Source organism: Mauremys reevesii, linkage group 19 (assembly GCF_016161935.1).
Source record: "Mauremys reevesii isolate NIE-2019 linkage group 19, ASM1616193v1, whole genome shotgun sequence".
Taxonomy (NCBI): domain Eukaryota; kingdom Metazoa; phylum Chordata; order Testudines; family Geoemydidae; genus Mauremys; species Mauremys reevesii.
In genome coordinates this window covers 21,384,192-21,399,000 of record NC_052641.1, presented here as the reverse complement: position 1 = coordinate 21,399,000, position 14,809 = coordinate 21,384,192, and the positions used below count along the sequence as shown (strand labels likewise).

At 38.5% G+C, this 14,809-nt stretch overlaps 2 protein-coding genes across 10 annotated transcripts in view; one reads left to right on the top strand and one right to left on the bottom strand.

Annotated features, from left to right (window-relative positions):
• The window catches only part of RAB14 (RAB14, member RAS oncogene family), a 34,771-nt gene extending 28,006 nt beyond the window's left edge, over positions 1 to 6,765 (top strand). The window contains exons 5-8 of the mRNA XM_039505997.1: positions 411 to 477; positions 1,867 to 1,954; positions 2,291 to 2,321; positions 4,545 to 6,765. Coding sequence (XP_039361931.1) covers positions 411 to 477; positions 1,867 to 1,954; positions 2,291 to 2,321; positions 4,545 to 4,722 — 364 coding nt within the window. The 3' untranslated portion in view covers positions 4,723 to 6,765. The remainder of the gene's footprint in view (positions 1 to 410; positions 478 to 1,866; positions 1,955 to 2,290; positions 2,322 to 4,544) is intronic.
• A 1,332-nt stretch (positions 6,766 to 8,097) lies between these two features.
• The window catches only part of CNTRL (centriolin), a 58,710-nt gene continuing 51,998 nt past the window's right edge, over positions 8,098 to 14,809 (bottom strand). For 5 of the 9 annotated variants that reach the window (XM_039505970.1, XM_039505967.1, XM_039505973.1 and 2 more), the window contains 6 exons: positions 14,546 to 14,751; positions 14,072 to 14,212; positions 12,467 to 12,742; positions 11,966 to 12,028; positions 11,116 to 11,325; positions 8,666 to 9,764 (listed from right to left, as the gene is read on the bottom strand). In XM_039505970.1, the coding sequence (XP_039361904.1) occupies positions 9,639 to 9,764; positions 11,116 to 11,325; positions 11,966 to 12,028; positions 12,467 to 12,742; positions 14,072 to 14,212; positions 14,546 to 14,751 (1,022 nt within the window). In that variant the 3' untranslated portion in view covers positions 8,666 to 9,638. Of the gene's footprint in view, positions 8,640 to 8,664; positions 9,765 to 11,115; positions 11,326 to 11,965; positions 12,029 to 12,466; positions 12,743 to 14,071; positions 14,213 to 14,545; positions 14,752 to 14,809 lie in introns of those variants that run through there. The other 4 variants (XM_039505975.1, XM_039505974.1, XM_039505976.1 and 1 more) reach the window with 2 other exon arrangements.

The following is a 14,809-nucleotide window of genomic DNA, read 5'->3' as shown; positions in this document are numbered from 1 at the left end:
GTGGTTTAGTGTTCAGTTTTTCTACCGCCTTATACTTTCTCTCTGCATCTCATGCACACTTCTGTATGCACCCTATTTTGCAGGAAATAGTTCTTACTTAAAGAACACCTCTTATGCAGTGTTACCTGTGCAGTATTCTTTACGAGTATTAGATAGGAAATCCTTCGAGTTTTATACAACACTGTGTGTCTTAACATGTTTCCCTCATGGAAAGCAGTAATACTGCATCTGTGAAGTAGTTAGCCTATTCTCCTGGGGTGGCTGAGTTTAAGTTCTGTTCTGAATTCAGAACAGAACTTATCACTTCATCGCTGGGACAAATCTATTTTAAACACTAAAATTCTGAAAAGTGGTACTATTGGGAGTAACTACATACTATAGTTAAATTCTCCTCACTTGGCTCTTCACAGAAGAAGCACATATAACCATTTAAGCAGCTGGTTGACAGATGCAAGGAACCTCACCAATCCAAATACTGTAAGTTGCATTGCTTTTTATGTTTTTATAACACTTCTTATCCCAAAGCAAGAAATCCAAGGTTGAAACTGAAATGTGTTTCCTTGATACATTAGTAATATTCTTTTAAATATGCTTACAATGTGCTGTCCTTGATATATGGCATACTGTGAGTTCATTCCAGGTTTTTCTATTCCTAGCTTTAGACCTTAATATTGAACATACATTTGACTGTCTTCTGCCCCATGTCTATGCTAGACATGATAAATCTATTACCCCCCCCCCCCCCCCGGAGCGATCACTGCCTGTCAATCCTGCTAGTAGTGTAGACAAGACCTAAGACTTCATATTTGTCTGACTCTGAGAGTAAAGCCGTGTTCCTCAGTTAGTGTATTTCTGACTGCAGAACAATCCCTTTCCTACTCTTGTTTTGCCTTTGCAATGTTTGTGGCTTTTTGGGTTTTTTTTAAATGAGCATTCAAGTCAAATCAGCTGACTCTGAATACACACGAGGTAGATATGAGAGAGGCCTGCTTTGACATAGTCACGTTTTTAGAATAAACCTGTATTTTTTCGCAAGCCCTCAGGCCATTGGAATCCTATAGTGGAGAAGGGTTGAATGTGGCATCTGGAGTTCCTATCATTCCTGTCTTCATGGTGGAGATGTTGCTAGAGAAACAAGATACTATCCCTAGTCTGCCCTACTTGCTAGAGTAAGGGACTGTGCATGGGTGACCTGTCACTTAAACTTTTGGGCAGTGTCTTCAGTTTTACTGAGTCTTGTTGGTCAGATGAATGGGTCTGCCTGTTTTTAGGGGGAGGGAACACTTGGAGTTTAGGGACGGACAGCAATAGCATTGCTGTGTGAAAGCTTGTGGAGGTCTTGGACATCTGCAGACCTCTGATATGGGAGAGTTTGTATCCACTTCCCCTTCTGTGGTGGTGGAAGATCACCTCCTCCCTCTCTCCCCCCTACTGCTTAGCTGGCTATCTTAGGGCTTGTCTACCCTGGCACTTTACAGCGCTGCAACGTTCTTGCTCAGAGGTGTGAAAAAACACTCCCCTGAGCGCTGCAAGTTTCAGCGCTGTAAAATGCCAGTGTAGACAGTGCACCAGCACTGGGAGGTATTCCCCTCGTGGAGGTGGGTTTTTTCAAGAGTGCTGGGAGAGCTCTCTCCCAGTACTATGCTGCGACTACACATGCCGTGTTAAAGCGCTGCCATTGAAGATGTGCCCAGAGATACCCTGTGAGTGCTTTGGCACTCTTCCATTTATCATGGGCAGGGTTTGTGTGAGAGAGCTGCCATTATTCTAATTTCATGCCTTTGTTTAATAGTAACTTGATTTGGGATGGGGGTAAAAAGGCAGTTGAACTATTTTTCAGGCTAACATTTTTCTGTTCTGAACCAGGTGATAATCCTCATAGGAAATAAAGCAGATCTGGAAGCACAGAGAGATGTTACGTATGAAGAAGCCAAACAATTTGCGGAAGAAAATGGTGTGTTTGCTTTTGTGCTGTTATGTTTCAGTGAGGTTAGAGGTTTTAAAGTGAACTTTATGCATTAGTAACTGGAAGCTGTTTAGAGCACACTTTTCAAAGTAACTTAGTTGTATATAAAAGACTATTTGAGGCAAAGTAGAATTTGGCCTAGCTTAGAACTAGGAATGCAATTTGCATATCGATGTCCTACTTAAAAAAAGAACCTTAAATACTTCCAAAGTAGTATTTGGCATGAAATTTCAGTGGGCCCTCACGTGTTTATCTCAGGATTCAAACTTCAGTGACTTGAAGTATGTCATGTATCCTAACCATTTCAATTTTGTTTCTAAATAGGGTTGTTGTTCCTTGAAGCAAGTGCAAAAACGTAAGTGGTAGGCCTACTATCTCTTTAAGCAAAAAGACCACACTTCCCATAGAGACAATCTTAAGTTTAGTATATGTTTTCATAGAGGGACTTAGTCTGTGGTTTTGTGGATGAAAGTGAACTTGATTTCTCAGGTTAGATTGCAGTAAAACTATCATCAGGTGATGGGGGAATAGAGCATGCCTAGCATTTTTGCTTCATCTTGACCTTAACTTGCAGCAGCCATCTTGTTACTCCACTTTTGGGCAATCTTCCAAGCAGATAGTTGCTGAGTTGTGATGGGCTGACGCTTTTTTTTTTTTTAAGCAACCCCACCTCAATTGGAAACTGAAACTACTAAACTAATTTCACTTAAGACCTCACGCAACACTTCCTCCATCAGTCGCACCGATAAAATGGAGCACTTTCTTGTGTGTGCTTTAAGCTGCAAGCTGACTGTAAAATTAAATTATGCTGGTCTAATAGATTGTGCAGCTTCCTCGTTTTAATGACCCTGCTAGTTCTGTGGTGGGCGGAGTTCAGACTTGAAGTGTGAAACTTCTCCTGTATGGCGTGTTCAGAGTGCTTGCATCTGTACAAGGCTATGCAGCTGCGTGACAGGTGCTATTGCTGGATTGCGGTGTTGCAATTCCAGAAGCTGCTGTAGGGAGTTTCCTTTTGATCTCCCCAAAATAGGAGGGTGACAAATTGTTCCCCTTAACCACCGAGGACAGGACAAGAAGCTGTGGGCTTAAATTGTAGCAAGGGAGATTTAGGTTAGATGTTAAGAAAAACTTCTTAACTGGCAGAGTAGTTAAGCTCTGGAACAAATTACCTAGGGAGGTTGTGGACTCTCCCTTTATTGAAGGCTTTTAAGAACAGGTTAGTCACCTGTCAGGGGTGGTCTAGATAATACTTAATCTCAGTGCAGGGGACTGAACTAGATAACTTAACAAGGTCTTGTTCTACATTTCTGTGATTTCTACAATTTATTTTGATAAGAATTACGAGATCCAGTTGACCTATATATTTGTGTTCTCATAGTGCAGTAAGCCTAAATGGCTTGGCAAGTCTCGCAACACCGTTAATAGAAACCAAGCCTACCATAGCATCTTGCAGCACTAACAAGTATAGTTTGGGTTTTTTTAATTCAGAGGCTTCACTAATACCATAAAGCCCTTATCTGTACAGTGACATGATATGCTGTGTACACACTGGTAAAACTTGTCTAGCACTTGCTAATGGAGCTGGTTGGAAAACTTAAACAAAAAACAAATTCATTCATTGCAACTTGCTGATTTGTCAGAATTGTAAAGTTTTGTGACTCTTGTCTGTTTTGACAGAATTCAGCTGGAAATCCTGCCTGCTGGGGAGAACAGCTTTAGGCTCACAGCATGGCAAACTTGGCTACCAGGGTCCCCTGCTCCAGTGTAGGCGATCGGGCACACTGCTCCAGTGCCAGGTCTGCTGGTAGAACTGGGCAAAGAACAAATAATTCTGTTTTGCTGAGAATTTTTGAAATTTTTTTCTTTCCAACTAGAATGAAAACAAATTCCGAAATCTCAAAATCCTCCAAACCAGAACTACAGTTCTTTGCCCATCTGTAGCTGCTGGTCTCGCTACTAGCTCAGTACTAACTGTGATATCCTCTCACAAAGATCAGTGCTATGCACCAGGATAGCTGTAAAGGTGCTATGGTAGATGATGTAAACCCTAACTTAGAAAGATTTACAGAAACTAGTAGAACAGTTGATGCAAGTTACTACCACAGATCCTCATTATTGTGCCTTTTATTATAACCGTCAAAACCATTATATGAAAATGCTTGGGAGGGGAGAAAAGCCCATCTCTGTTGTGTAGCCTATTTTAAAACTGATGTATCTGAAGTCCAAAAGTACTAAAGGCTAATCTACTTCAAGGGTGAACTGCCAGATTTGATTCTTTCCCCCTAAAGCTGGAGATAACATCTGAAAAATGTCCCCGGTGCCAGGTCATCTGTAAAAGACGTCATTAAGCAGTTTACTTTTTCAAAATCTTCTGAGGGGATAGCTGCTTCAGGTGGGGAACATTGGACTGCACCCAGCTGTGTGTGTCTTTTTAGCCATTCTTACAGAACATCTAATCAATGCACAATTGCTAGTGACTGAAAGAGGTGGATGGTAGGCCAAGCACGTTCATGACTTCATTCAGTCTAGAATGTAACGTAGTGCACAACTTGAATTAATTTTGCTGCTTCTTTTGAAGAGGGGAGAATGTTGAAGATGCATTCCTGGAGGCTGCCAAGAAAATCTACCAGAATATCCAAGATGGAAGCCTGGATCTGAATGCTGCAGAGTCGGGTGTACAACACAAACCTTCAGCTCCACAGGGGGGTCGACTAACCAGTGAACCCCAGCCCCAGAGAGAAGGCTGTGGCTGCTAGTGACCTCTATTCCACGGCTCCATTTTTGACCTTTCACCTCTGTTAGAAGCAGTACTTTTGACTGCTTCATTGTCTTCTGTACATCTTACTGGGTTTAATTAAACTCTGAGACAACAGTTTAACACAGTACTAAACTGCTAAACAACTTTAGATGTAATCAGGTTATCAAAGGCAAGTAGAGTAATAAAACCTCTCCTGCATGGTAAATCTAGAATATTTTTTTCCAGTTGTCCTTGTGATAGTGTCACCAATACATGATTTAAACTGAGCACTGATGCTGGACTCACGATTTTACACTTTTGCAGGGCCTTTTCTTGTACGGTTTAATTTTATGGTTCTTCAGCCTTCCTTCCCCATCTGTAACTGTTCTAAATCTGTCCATAGTAACTGATGTTTATTTGCTGTGAAATAACTTGATGGTAGAAAATGGGCTCTATAACAATGTGCTTTTGTTGGAGGAATTCCCTGTGGCGGGTGTGTGTGTTGGTGGGATAGCTTGTTGCAGGAGTATACAACTTACTTCTGTTTTAGCCTAAAACAGGGAAAACAGTCCACTCTTTCTTCTTGTGCTCAGTAGCTTTACATCATTTTTTGCCATTTTATCCTTTACATTTGTTAACAGAACGTAAATATGTATAAAATTTGAAGGAACTGAGCTAACAGTTAAATACATTCTGTGTATATGATTTTAATGAAGAAAATAAATTGATTACTGGCATTAGAACAGTATATGAGAAAATATCAGTTTGTACAGTATGATCTATATGTGACCACATTGCCCCATTTAGTACAAAAATAGATGTAACTGCAGTTCACTAACATAGGCGTAACTCCTTGGTGTCAGCAGTGGGCATTGTGCTGGGAACTTGACTCCCCATGCAACAAGATTAACACTAGTGGAATATCTGTCTCTGTTCCATCTTTGCACTGTGGTATAGCGATGCCTCTTTATTAACCCTGTTTTTTGTGCAATCAACAGTGTGCTAGCCTGCTTTTCTCTTTCTGTAAGCATTTTGCATTGGGCTTAATTTCCTGCCTTGCATTGTATAGAATGGCTGGTTCTATTACACATTTTATGCTTTTATACCCCCCCCTTTTTTTTTTTTGGAGTGGTCTGATTCTGAACTGGACAGTCAGAACTCTCTAGGGATTTTTAACTACTTCTGCATTTTTATTTACACTACAGTGAAACTTTTTTAAACAATTGGGTCCCCTCTTTCTAAAAGCATTTAGAATACTGCCTTCATGAAATTATACATGTTGAAAGTACTCTTTATAAAATCGGAGAGTCCAAATAGTATTCAGGCATATGCAGACTTGTAAAAGTACATGTGATATTTTCTATTTGGTTAAACCAGTTTGTTTAAATCTCTACACTCAGTACCATGCTTCACATGAAATCTAATTTTCATTTCTGAAACTTCAGATTTGATTTAGAGGTGGCAGGGGGAAAGAATAAGTAGCTAAGTAAGATAGAACATGCGTTTGTACCTACCATTCATTCAATATTTAGTCAAACTGCAGTGTTTAAAATACAAAGTAGTCTTAAAATCCCTCTCTACAGACACTAAGAGAAACTATCCAATGTTCAGACTTGTAAGCAAACAGTGGTACCAGAGTATTGTACAGTCAATGTTAAATAAAAGCCAAAACTGAAATGTGCAGACAATAGGATTTGGGTGACTTGTGCACTGTCCCTTGTTTTTGTCTGGTTAGTCTTTTTTTAAACCTAAGATTATTAAAGTAGATTGGTATAATGTTAAAAATTTATGGCTGATGCATTTTGCTAAAACAAAGTTGCACCGCATAGGGTTGCCCAGGGACCATGACCTGCTGATGAAACAAAATTTGGGTGAAGTAAACAGCATTCTAATGACTACAGCTTGTTGAAGTGCAATGCCCTGATTCCCAAAGTAAGTTACAGTAGGTCTCATTGTGTCTGTGACAGAAAGGACTTGTTTGGACTGCTGTACTCTTCATTTGGTGTAACTATGCTATTAATCTAAATATTTGTAAATAAAGTACCTGTATCTAGATAAATTATAGTGGGTTGCCTTATTGAAACTTTCATGAGTTGGTTCAGTCATCCCATGGACTTTTAGAATCTGAAATTAAAATACTCTGCCTATCCATCTTGCTGCTTCTGACAAGGCTTGGTTTACGTAAGTGATGCTTCACTACATTTCTTGCTTCGCACTCTTCTCAGTAGTCAGACTTCACACATGGATCTCATCTCAGAGAACTTTATTTGTTCAGAATTACCTGTAACTGCTAGCAAAGAAGGGCCCTCTGCCTTTAACTGTTGTGCTGTGGTGTAGTATGCCACAGGTGATGGCTGGGCACTAGCTAATTTTCACCTGCTGTGAAGTGCAAGAACCACTTGAAGCCTTCATCAAGCAAGTGGGAAGTTCCCTTTAAGTTAAACATGAAGGCAAACAATTTTTCAACCTCTAAGTTGATCCAAATACTTGGAGTAGAGAACACTCACCTCTGTAATAAGTCATTGATGTGACAAAATGTGCTTGAAGGTGAAATGAATCTGGTCAGTAACACTTTAAGTGCTGATTGTACAGCAGTTTATGAACTAGAGTTAATTTTTTTTTTGAGTGGGATTTGTGTTAACTACACATACTATCTAGCTGCACTATAAAGCTTGAAAGCAGGTCTTGAACACCTAGTGGATTTAGTCCTGTTGGTGGCTTGCTCTGTAAACTCTTAGGAGCATGACCTAGGACTAGTTCCTATAAAAGCATTTGTGTTGGTGAAAAGAGTTCTATGTTCACTTTTTAAAGCAGTACTTGCTGCTTCTACTTTCCTTATTGCTTAGTTAAGAGCACCTTAGGGTTGTACATTATTTCATGTGATCAAGTCATAAAATGGTACCTTGAAGCGAGTTTAGTCATCTTATGAATGTTTAACAAGTTCAAGAGTGAGACTTAAGATGGACCACTTGCATCTTCCAAACTCAATAGTAGGAGCAGTCATGTACTTCAGCTCGAGAAGCTACTCGTGAGCACTGCCAGAAAATGAAGTTAACTGAATGCCTAGTTAATGGCCAGTAACAGTTATACTTAAGTGAAAGTGCATATTCTGTTTGTATCCATATGTATTGCATAGTATCCTTGGAATTTTAAATAGACCAGAGCTGCACAATCCTAGTTTCATTTGTGCTTTTCTTTCTGTACAAAATCTCTGGGGTGAAAGGAGTTTGGGGCCTGTAGCCCTAGACACTGCCTTAATAGCAACCTTTCACATTGCTGGTATTGAAGTGACTTTGTGGTACAGGTCTTACTACAGCTATGCTATGATCTCTTTATGAAAAGTTAAATACCAAATTCATGGAAAAACAAGGGAAAGTAAGGTACATGTAACATCTTAGAATCAATACAAACTTTATTTTGTGTAAGAAATATTCCATTCAAAGTAATGGTGCATAAAGACAGAGGAATAATGGCATTTGTTTGACAGCAGATGAAGGAACTATAACTATTACCAGATTTGTGTCAATACCACAGAAGTTCAAATATGTGGTGGTGGTTTTTAAATTAAATGTTAAAGATTTGAGATAATTGTTGGAACCTTTGTGCCCCACAATAAAAAGTTCATCTCTCTCACATTAACACCAGGCTTCAACATAATAAATAACCATTATCTCTTGCATAAGTAACTTAAGTTACAGTACCATACACAACTTTAGAGTACCGACAGAGGCTTACAGCCAGTATTTACATGGAACAAATATTCAGGAATGGTGGACCATACTGCCTTGACAATTGCAAGTCTGGATAACCAGACACACCATACAGCCAAGTTAATGAGGTAGCAGTCTTCAGGTTGTATACTTGGACCAGGGGCTAGAAAGAGTGTCATTCCCAGCCATACAACTGTAAGCGTTGTTAAATGTCAGCATTCTTCTACTACAACGAAAAAAGTTTGGAGAAAGTTAGTGATTCTGCTAGAATACCGGCAGGATATTTTGTTCTGGATGCAAGATGTTCTCTTGTGCTCTAAGAGCAAAGATAGCTAGGACAGCCATTGGATCACATCCTGCCAGGTTTTTTTTTTTAAAATGCCCTTGTGTATTATGTTCTTCTTGATGTATACGTTTCCAGCTTCACTGTATAGAAAAAACTGGCCAGCATGAATTTGCTGTAAAACAATTCTTTGTATATCTCCAGTGGAGCAGTCTGTTAGAGACTAGGGTGACTAGATGTCCTGATTTTGGGGTCTTATAGAGGCTCCTATTACCCTCCACCCCGTCTCCCAATTTTTCACACTTGCTGTCTGGTCACCCTAATTAGAGACTATTGCATGAAGTGATAGCTCCTCCCTGAGTAAAAAGTTTGGCTTAAATCAAAGTACCTCATTAAAATAGCACCATTAACGTGATGAATGCAGATCCTTCAATATAAGCCAGAATTTTTGGCAGTGTAGAACCTACTGCTGAAGTTGTCTTGAAAAACAGAGCGCACAGGTTTACAGCTAGACCTTAGCCACTGCCAGATTGAACTGTTGGCAAGCTTAAAGATAAAATGCCCCTGTGAAAAGTGACATCCATAATGCAGAGTACAATCCCCTCTGCTTCCTGTAGAAATGTATAACCTGTTAAACTGGAGGGTTATGGGGTGCTCCCACACAAAAGGCAAGAGTATTTTCACCAAACATGAGCCAAAACCATTTTTAAATTGGAGATGAATTTAAAACAAAGGTGGAGATTATTTCCTTGGGAAGCCTGTTTTAGGTCCATAAAGCACCTATTCTGTGGAATCAAGAAATGGTAGCATGTATCAGTATAGTAGCAAGCACTATTAGCTACGTAACTTGTTCTGAGAAGATGCAGTGTATGCTATGCCCAGCTACACACAAGTCTTCAAAGAGAAGTTCTGCTTAACCTTGTCTATATGGATCTATGTGATTTAATGTAACACCTGGCTCTTACCTCCATGGTTTAGTGGGATTATTTCTTGTGTATGATATTGGTGGAATCGTTGAGATTGAGATGAAATACCTGCTGGCCTTCTGACAACTCCTGTCAGAGCAACCTAGAAAAAAAAAAGCGAAACCGTTTGAGAAACAAAGTGTGAAAGGTAATGCATGTAGTGAGCAAATTCAAATTAATCTCTGCAATACTCATTTACTCGGGGATATAAACTTCAAGTTTATGGTAACCTTCCACCTCCAAAGGTTGGTTTGTTTTAAACAAAATGTCAGACTTACATGTAAGCATTTTTCCACAAGTAAGAGTCCCATACATACAAACAGCAGAATTTAGCATGAAGGTTATAAATACATAAAGTTTAAGCTGCCACCCCCCCCCATCCTCATAATAGCACACCGATTTAGTCAGTGGTCAGAAAATAGATCCACATCTCTTGACAGGCAAATTCTTCCCCACAGACTATTCACCTCATGTTGCTATTCTTATTTGTCATCTTTGCATTTAGGCTAAGAACCAGGAAGTGTGTATATATAAAAGGTAGGTAGCCCCTATTTACAGAAGAAACAGATGTAACTTCCCTGAGGGGGCATTCTGTTATAGATTTAGGTACCAGAGAGACATAGCAGAGATGTTTTTACTACTGATTCAGACATGACTTAATTTGACCTTGAGCAGATAATGCAAACTGTGTCTTTGTTTCCTCATCTGTAAAATGGAAGACTGGATATCTGCCTACTTCACAGGGGGTACAGTTGGTTGTCACTGTTTGCCATGTAGGTTTGGAATCTTGTATTGCAATGGTACAAACTTCCTAAACTCTGTAAAACCGGCATGCAGAGGTTAAGCTAACGGTGTCCCTCTATCTAGTAACTTTTTAAAAAGTTAAAGCTGTTTCAGTTACTATTGCCAATTTTTGTGGATTTGGAGTCATATTCCTGTCCTCTACTATACAGGGAAAAGGGAAAAACTGATAATGCACAAAGTGCACAAATTGGGGGAAAAAAAAAACACTCCTCCCTCTCTAGTGTTTTGGCTACAATTATCTTAAGAGTTTACTTGTAACCAATATAGGTAGGAAATGTTCAGGCAGAACCTCTTAAGTTGGCATTCCTTTAAGAGCTCCTTAGTTCCTGTTATACACACATTACTGTTTCTTGGACTTAATATTAAAAGCAAAGTGATTGATTTAAAACAAATTCAGTTTCAGGCCCAGCCATTTCAGAGTTGGGAGTTAAGAAAGAGTACATGGAGCAACTACCATTTTTGCATGCATGTGTTTCAAAACACTTTGTCATATTTGTATTAAACTTTCCAGGACAATTCTACAGCAGCCTAAGACTGTCTGTGAAAACACTAAGTGCATTAGTGTATCTGGCTACGGCAGGGTGGCCATCAGAGTTAATAGACCACAATGATTTGAAAATGTGGTATTGCAAAACGCTCTGAAGTGTTACCTGGTTCTGTGTAACATTAAGATCATCATGAAGGGAGGACGTTAGCCCTGATGAGCTTTGGGACAGAAAGAGTGAATCTGTAGCAGTGCTGCTAACCAGTTCATCTAGTGCATCGACTTGTCTCTTTAAGCTATGCAGGGTGCCCTCCGTTTGCCGTTTTCCTTTAATTAATACTTCCACTTGCTTGGACATGCATTGTCGAAGTTGAGCCTTAGTAAAACAGAATAACTAAATTATTTCCTTATATCCAATTTCTGCTTCATTTCCAAGTTTTTTTAATTGATAGTGGAGGTCAGACTATTAAAAAAAAAATTTAACATAATATGATGGAACCTGTTTTGCCTATTCTGTTCTAATAATCTTCTACCTGTCCTGACCATTCAGAAAAGCAATATTTGTATGGTATTGTCTATCATCATAAAACATTACTCAAAGAACAACAGCAGATGTGTGCTAACCAAATTCTGGTTCCATTTGTGATTGTGGCTAGACTTGCATTACAGGCTATCACATTGGTAATGCAGTGCACTGTGTAAGTTAAAGAATTATTATGACAACAGTCACATAAAAAAGCCTTTCTGGAAAAGTAGTGTTAAGGGAAGCATGTTTAAATACCATGAACTTTGAGCAATAAATTATTAATTTACATTGAAAATATACAGTGCCTTCCTCTCCTTCCTTTTCATCCCAATGGAAAGAGCTATGATGATGCAAAAAGTATTGTATGGTTGTTCAAAATGTATAAAATTATGGTTCAAGAACCAAAGGAAAAAAGACTCAATAATTCTTACAATGGAGCCCTGCTAGACTTAATAAATAAATACATTATATATAGTGTGTGAGATACAACCTTGAGCCGATCTTCATGGTGACGCAGCTTTTCTCTGAGTGCTTCTCCACGCCACTGTTCATCCTTTAGAAAAAAGAGAATCATGGTCAACAGCCAAAACACAAGGTTTTAAATGGTTTTTTTTTTTTTAAATCTATACCCTGCCATATAGACCACAAATAAATATATAGTGGGACCAATCTTCCATTCCTTTCACATGCAAGTCTTCCATTGATTTCAATGGAGTTTGGTGTGTGTAAGGAATGCAGGATTGAGTTGATTATTAGTAACCAAAAAGATGTACCAGAAAAATTTAGTTTAGCTCAACTAAGCAATCCAGTTTTAATCAGAGAGAGAGGTTACTAGAAGTATCCAGTTATGCATGTGAGATTGAAATGAAGTACATAAAATACAATCAAGTGGTCAACTTAAACAAATAGGGCCACATTTAACCCTGGTGTCGATAAATGCAGTGTTTTGATTGTATTTGTATTTATAAAGTGTTTTTTAAAGTAATTTTACCATTAAGTGGACTTTGGACAAATCCCTCTTCTCTTCAAATGACAGCTGTCTTTCCTCATTAGCTGCAAATGGGAAGTTCTCTTTTAAGTTTTCTAATTCACACTCCAGACATTCTTTTGCTTCAAAAACAGCTTCCAGATCATCCAACAGCTCTGGAGGAGATTGGCTTACATCTTTAAGGCCAGTTCTCATTTCATCTTTCACCTCCAATTTTAGCATCTTCACTGCATCTTTTATCTCCTTTTGTCTCTTTTCCAAATCTTCCTGAGTTTTAATCTAAATAGCAGTACAAAGACAGATTTATGCTCTAAAGAGGGATGAAATCTCAAAATGTTGCCATCAAATTGTTAAAAGTTAAAGCATCAGCCTGTGGTCTTTTTGCATTAACAACCCATGCCTACTTCTAAAACAAACATTTTAATTGAACAGTTATACATGGTTGTAGATTGCTCTCATTACTGCTATTAAAAATGAACAGTAGTGGCTTTCTAAACAATTCAGAATTTGGGCCATAAGACCAAGCTAAGAAGTTTTATCCTAATGTGTGTATGAGGCATCTGTAATTCAAACAGAAGGGAACTTTTGTCATAGCTGTAAACTACTTCTGAAGTTCCCTTGAAGTGCAGACTGACAACATTAAAACAAGAACATTTCATTTCCTATCTTCTGTCGGTCCTCCTGAATTGCTGTAGTGGTACTGATAGCATTCCTCTCTGAAGCACTCTCAAGTCAAAATTAGTGGACTAGGATAATTCAACCAATACAGCAATTTTAGTGGCTGAACGTTACAGCTTAATGTAAACTAAGGAGTATAATAAGAGGAGATTGCATTTTGTGGGATTACTGCACACATTTCAAATCTGAAGTACAAAAGAGACAGTGTATCTACGACCTGAAAACTGCAATCATTCTTTAGAAACTGACAAAGTTCTACAGAGATTGTGAAAATTACATCTAAAAATAAAAAGTCTCATGCATGTATTTAATGGGAATTATTAAAATACGTGACATGACTGAGTTTGAGGCTTCAGTTTTTTCCAGAGTTGTAAAGTAATTTCATGGTTATACTCTAAAACCCAGCCATGCATCAGTAAGTGAAGCTGGGCCTCAAGAGCACGCTCCATTTCAGGGATGCAATAAACATTTCACTGAATAGTTTCCTTTCAACAGATGGCTCTATTTAATCTTTAATGTGTTAGAGGTTTTTAACCAAACCAATAAAACACGTGTGCTTGATAACGTTACTAGTGCTAGCTTGACTGAAAGACAGAGATACTAGGATTTCCATTGATGTGCACATAATAAATAAAAGCAGGTTCACAAAATCACATCAATTTAATTTCCAAAACAGTGATTCTTGAGACAATGAGTGCCTAATCCTGTAGTCCATGATTTCAATGCAAGTTTTGCATAAGTAAGGACTGCAGTATTAAGCCCTCAGTAGATTATGAGCTGTTTGGACATTTTAAATGCATTTACTCATGCTAATAACAGAAGTGAACACAGGCAGATTGAAAATGAACTTGTTTAGAAAATACATAATTTCCATGCAAAAACTTTCTATTTAAAAAAAAAATGGAATTAGGGTTAGGTACTAGACTATACCTGTGACTTGAGATCCAAATAATCCAGTTGGATCTCGCCTAGCTCCTTAATCAGGCGTTTTGCTCGTTCATGATTATCATGTGCCACTCGTTCTACTGATGCCATTTCTTTCTGCAAAAAACTGTTTTCATGCTCTTTTTCCTAAGATATAAATGTGAAAATTGCTGAAACTTTACTTTGTTCCCCTATGGACAAACTCATTTAAGAAAAAAACCAAACAAACATACATGTAAATATAAAATCATTTATCTGACTTAAAATAGTGTTGTTGTGAACAGTTGATCCCATTTAGAGTGTACTAAGAGAGTGTTTGCATGGCATCGTAGGAACAGCAGAGTGTGGGTGACTGACTTCTGAGCTGACTGCCTGAATTGTATCCTGTAGGCTCAAAAGGACATACAGGATTTTTCTCTCTAAAGAAAAATGCCAAGTAATTAAAATTGTTCTTTTTATAGCAACACAATGAAAACATACATTAAGTGCTCTCTCAAGCTGGGTCCTTTGCATTTTGATTGCTTCCTTCAGACCTGTGATTTGCTTTTCTGCTTTCTTCCTCTCTGACAGGATCTGATCTTGGACGTGGTTTAACTCTGCCTTTGAGAGTTCCAGTTCTTTCTGGAGGGATGAAATCTCTTGGGTTTTTTCTTGTAACTGTGTTTCTTTTTCTGAGAGCTGATGTCCTGGAATTAAATAAAAAAACCAACACCACCACTTTTATCAGCAGAAAGTCAATGTATC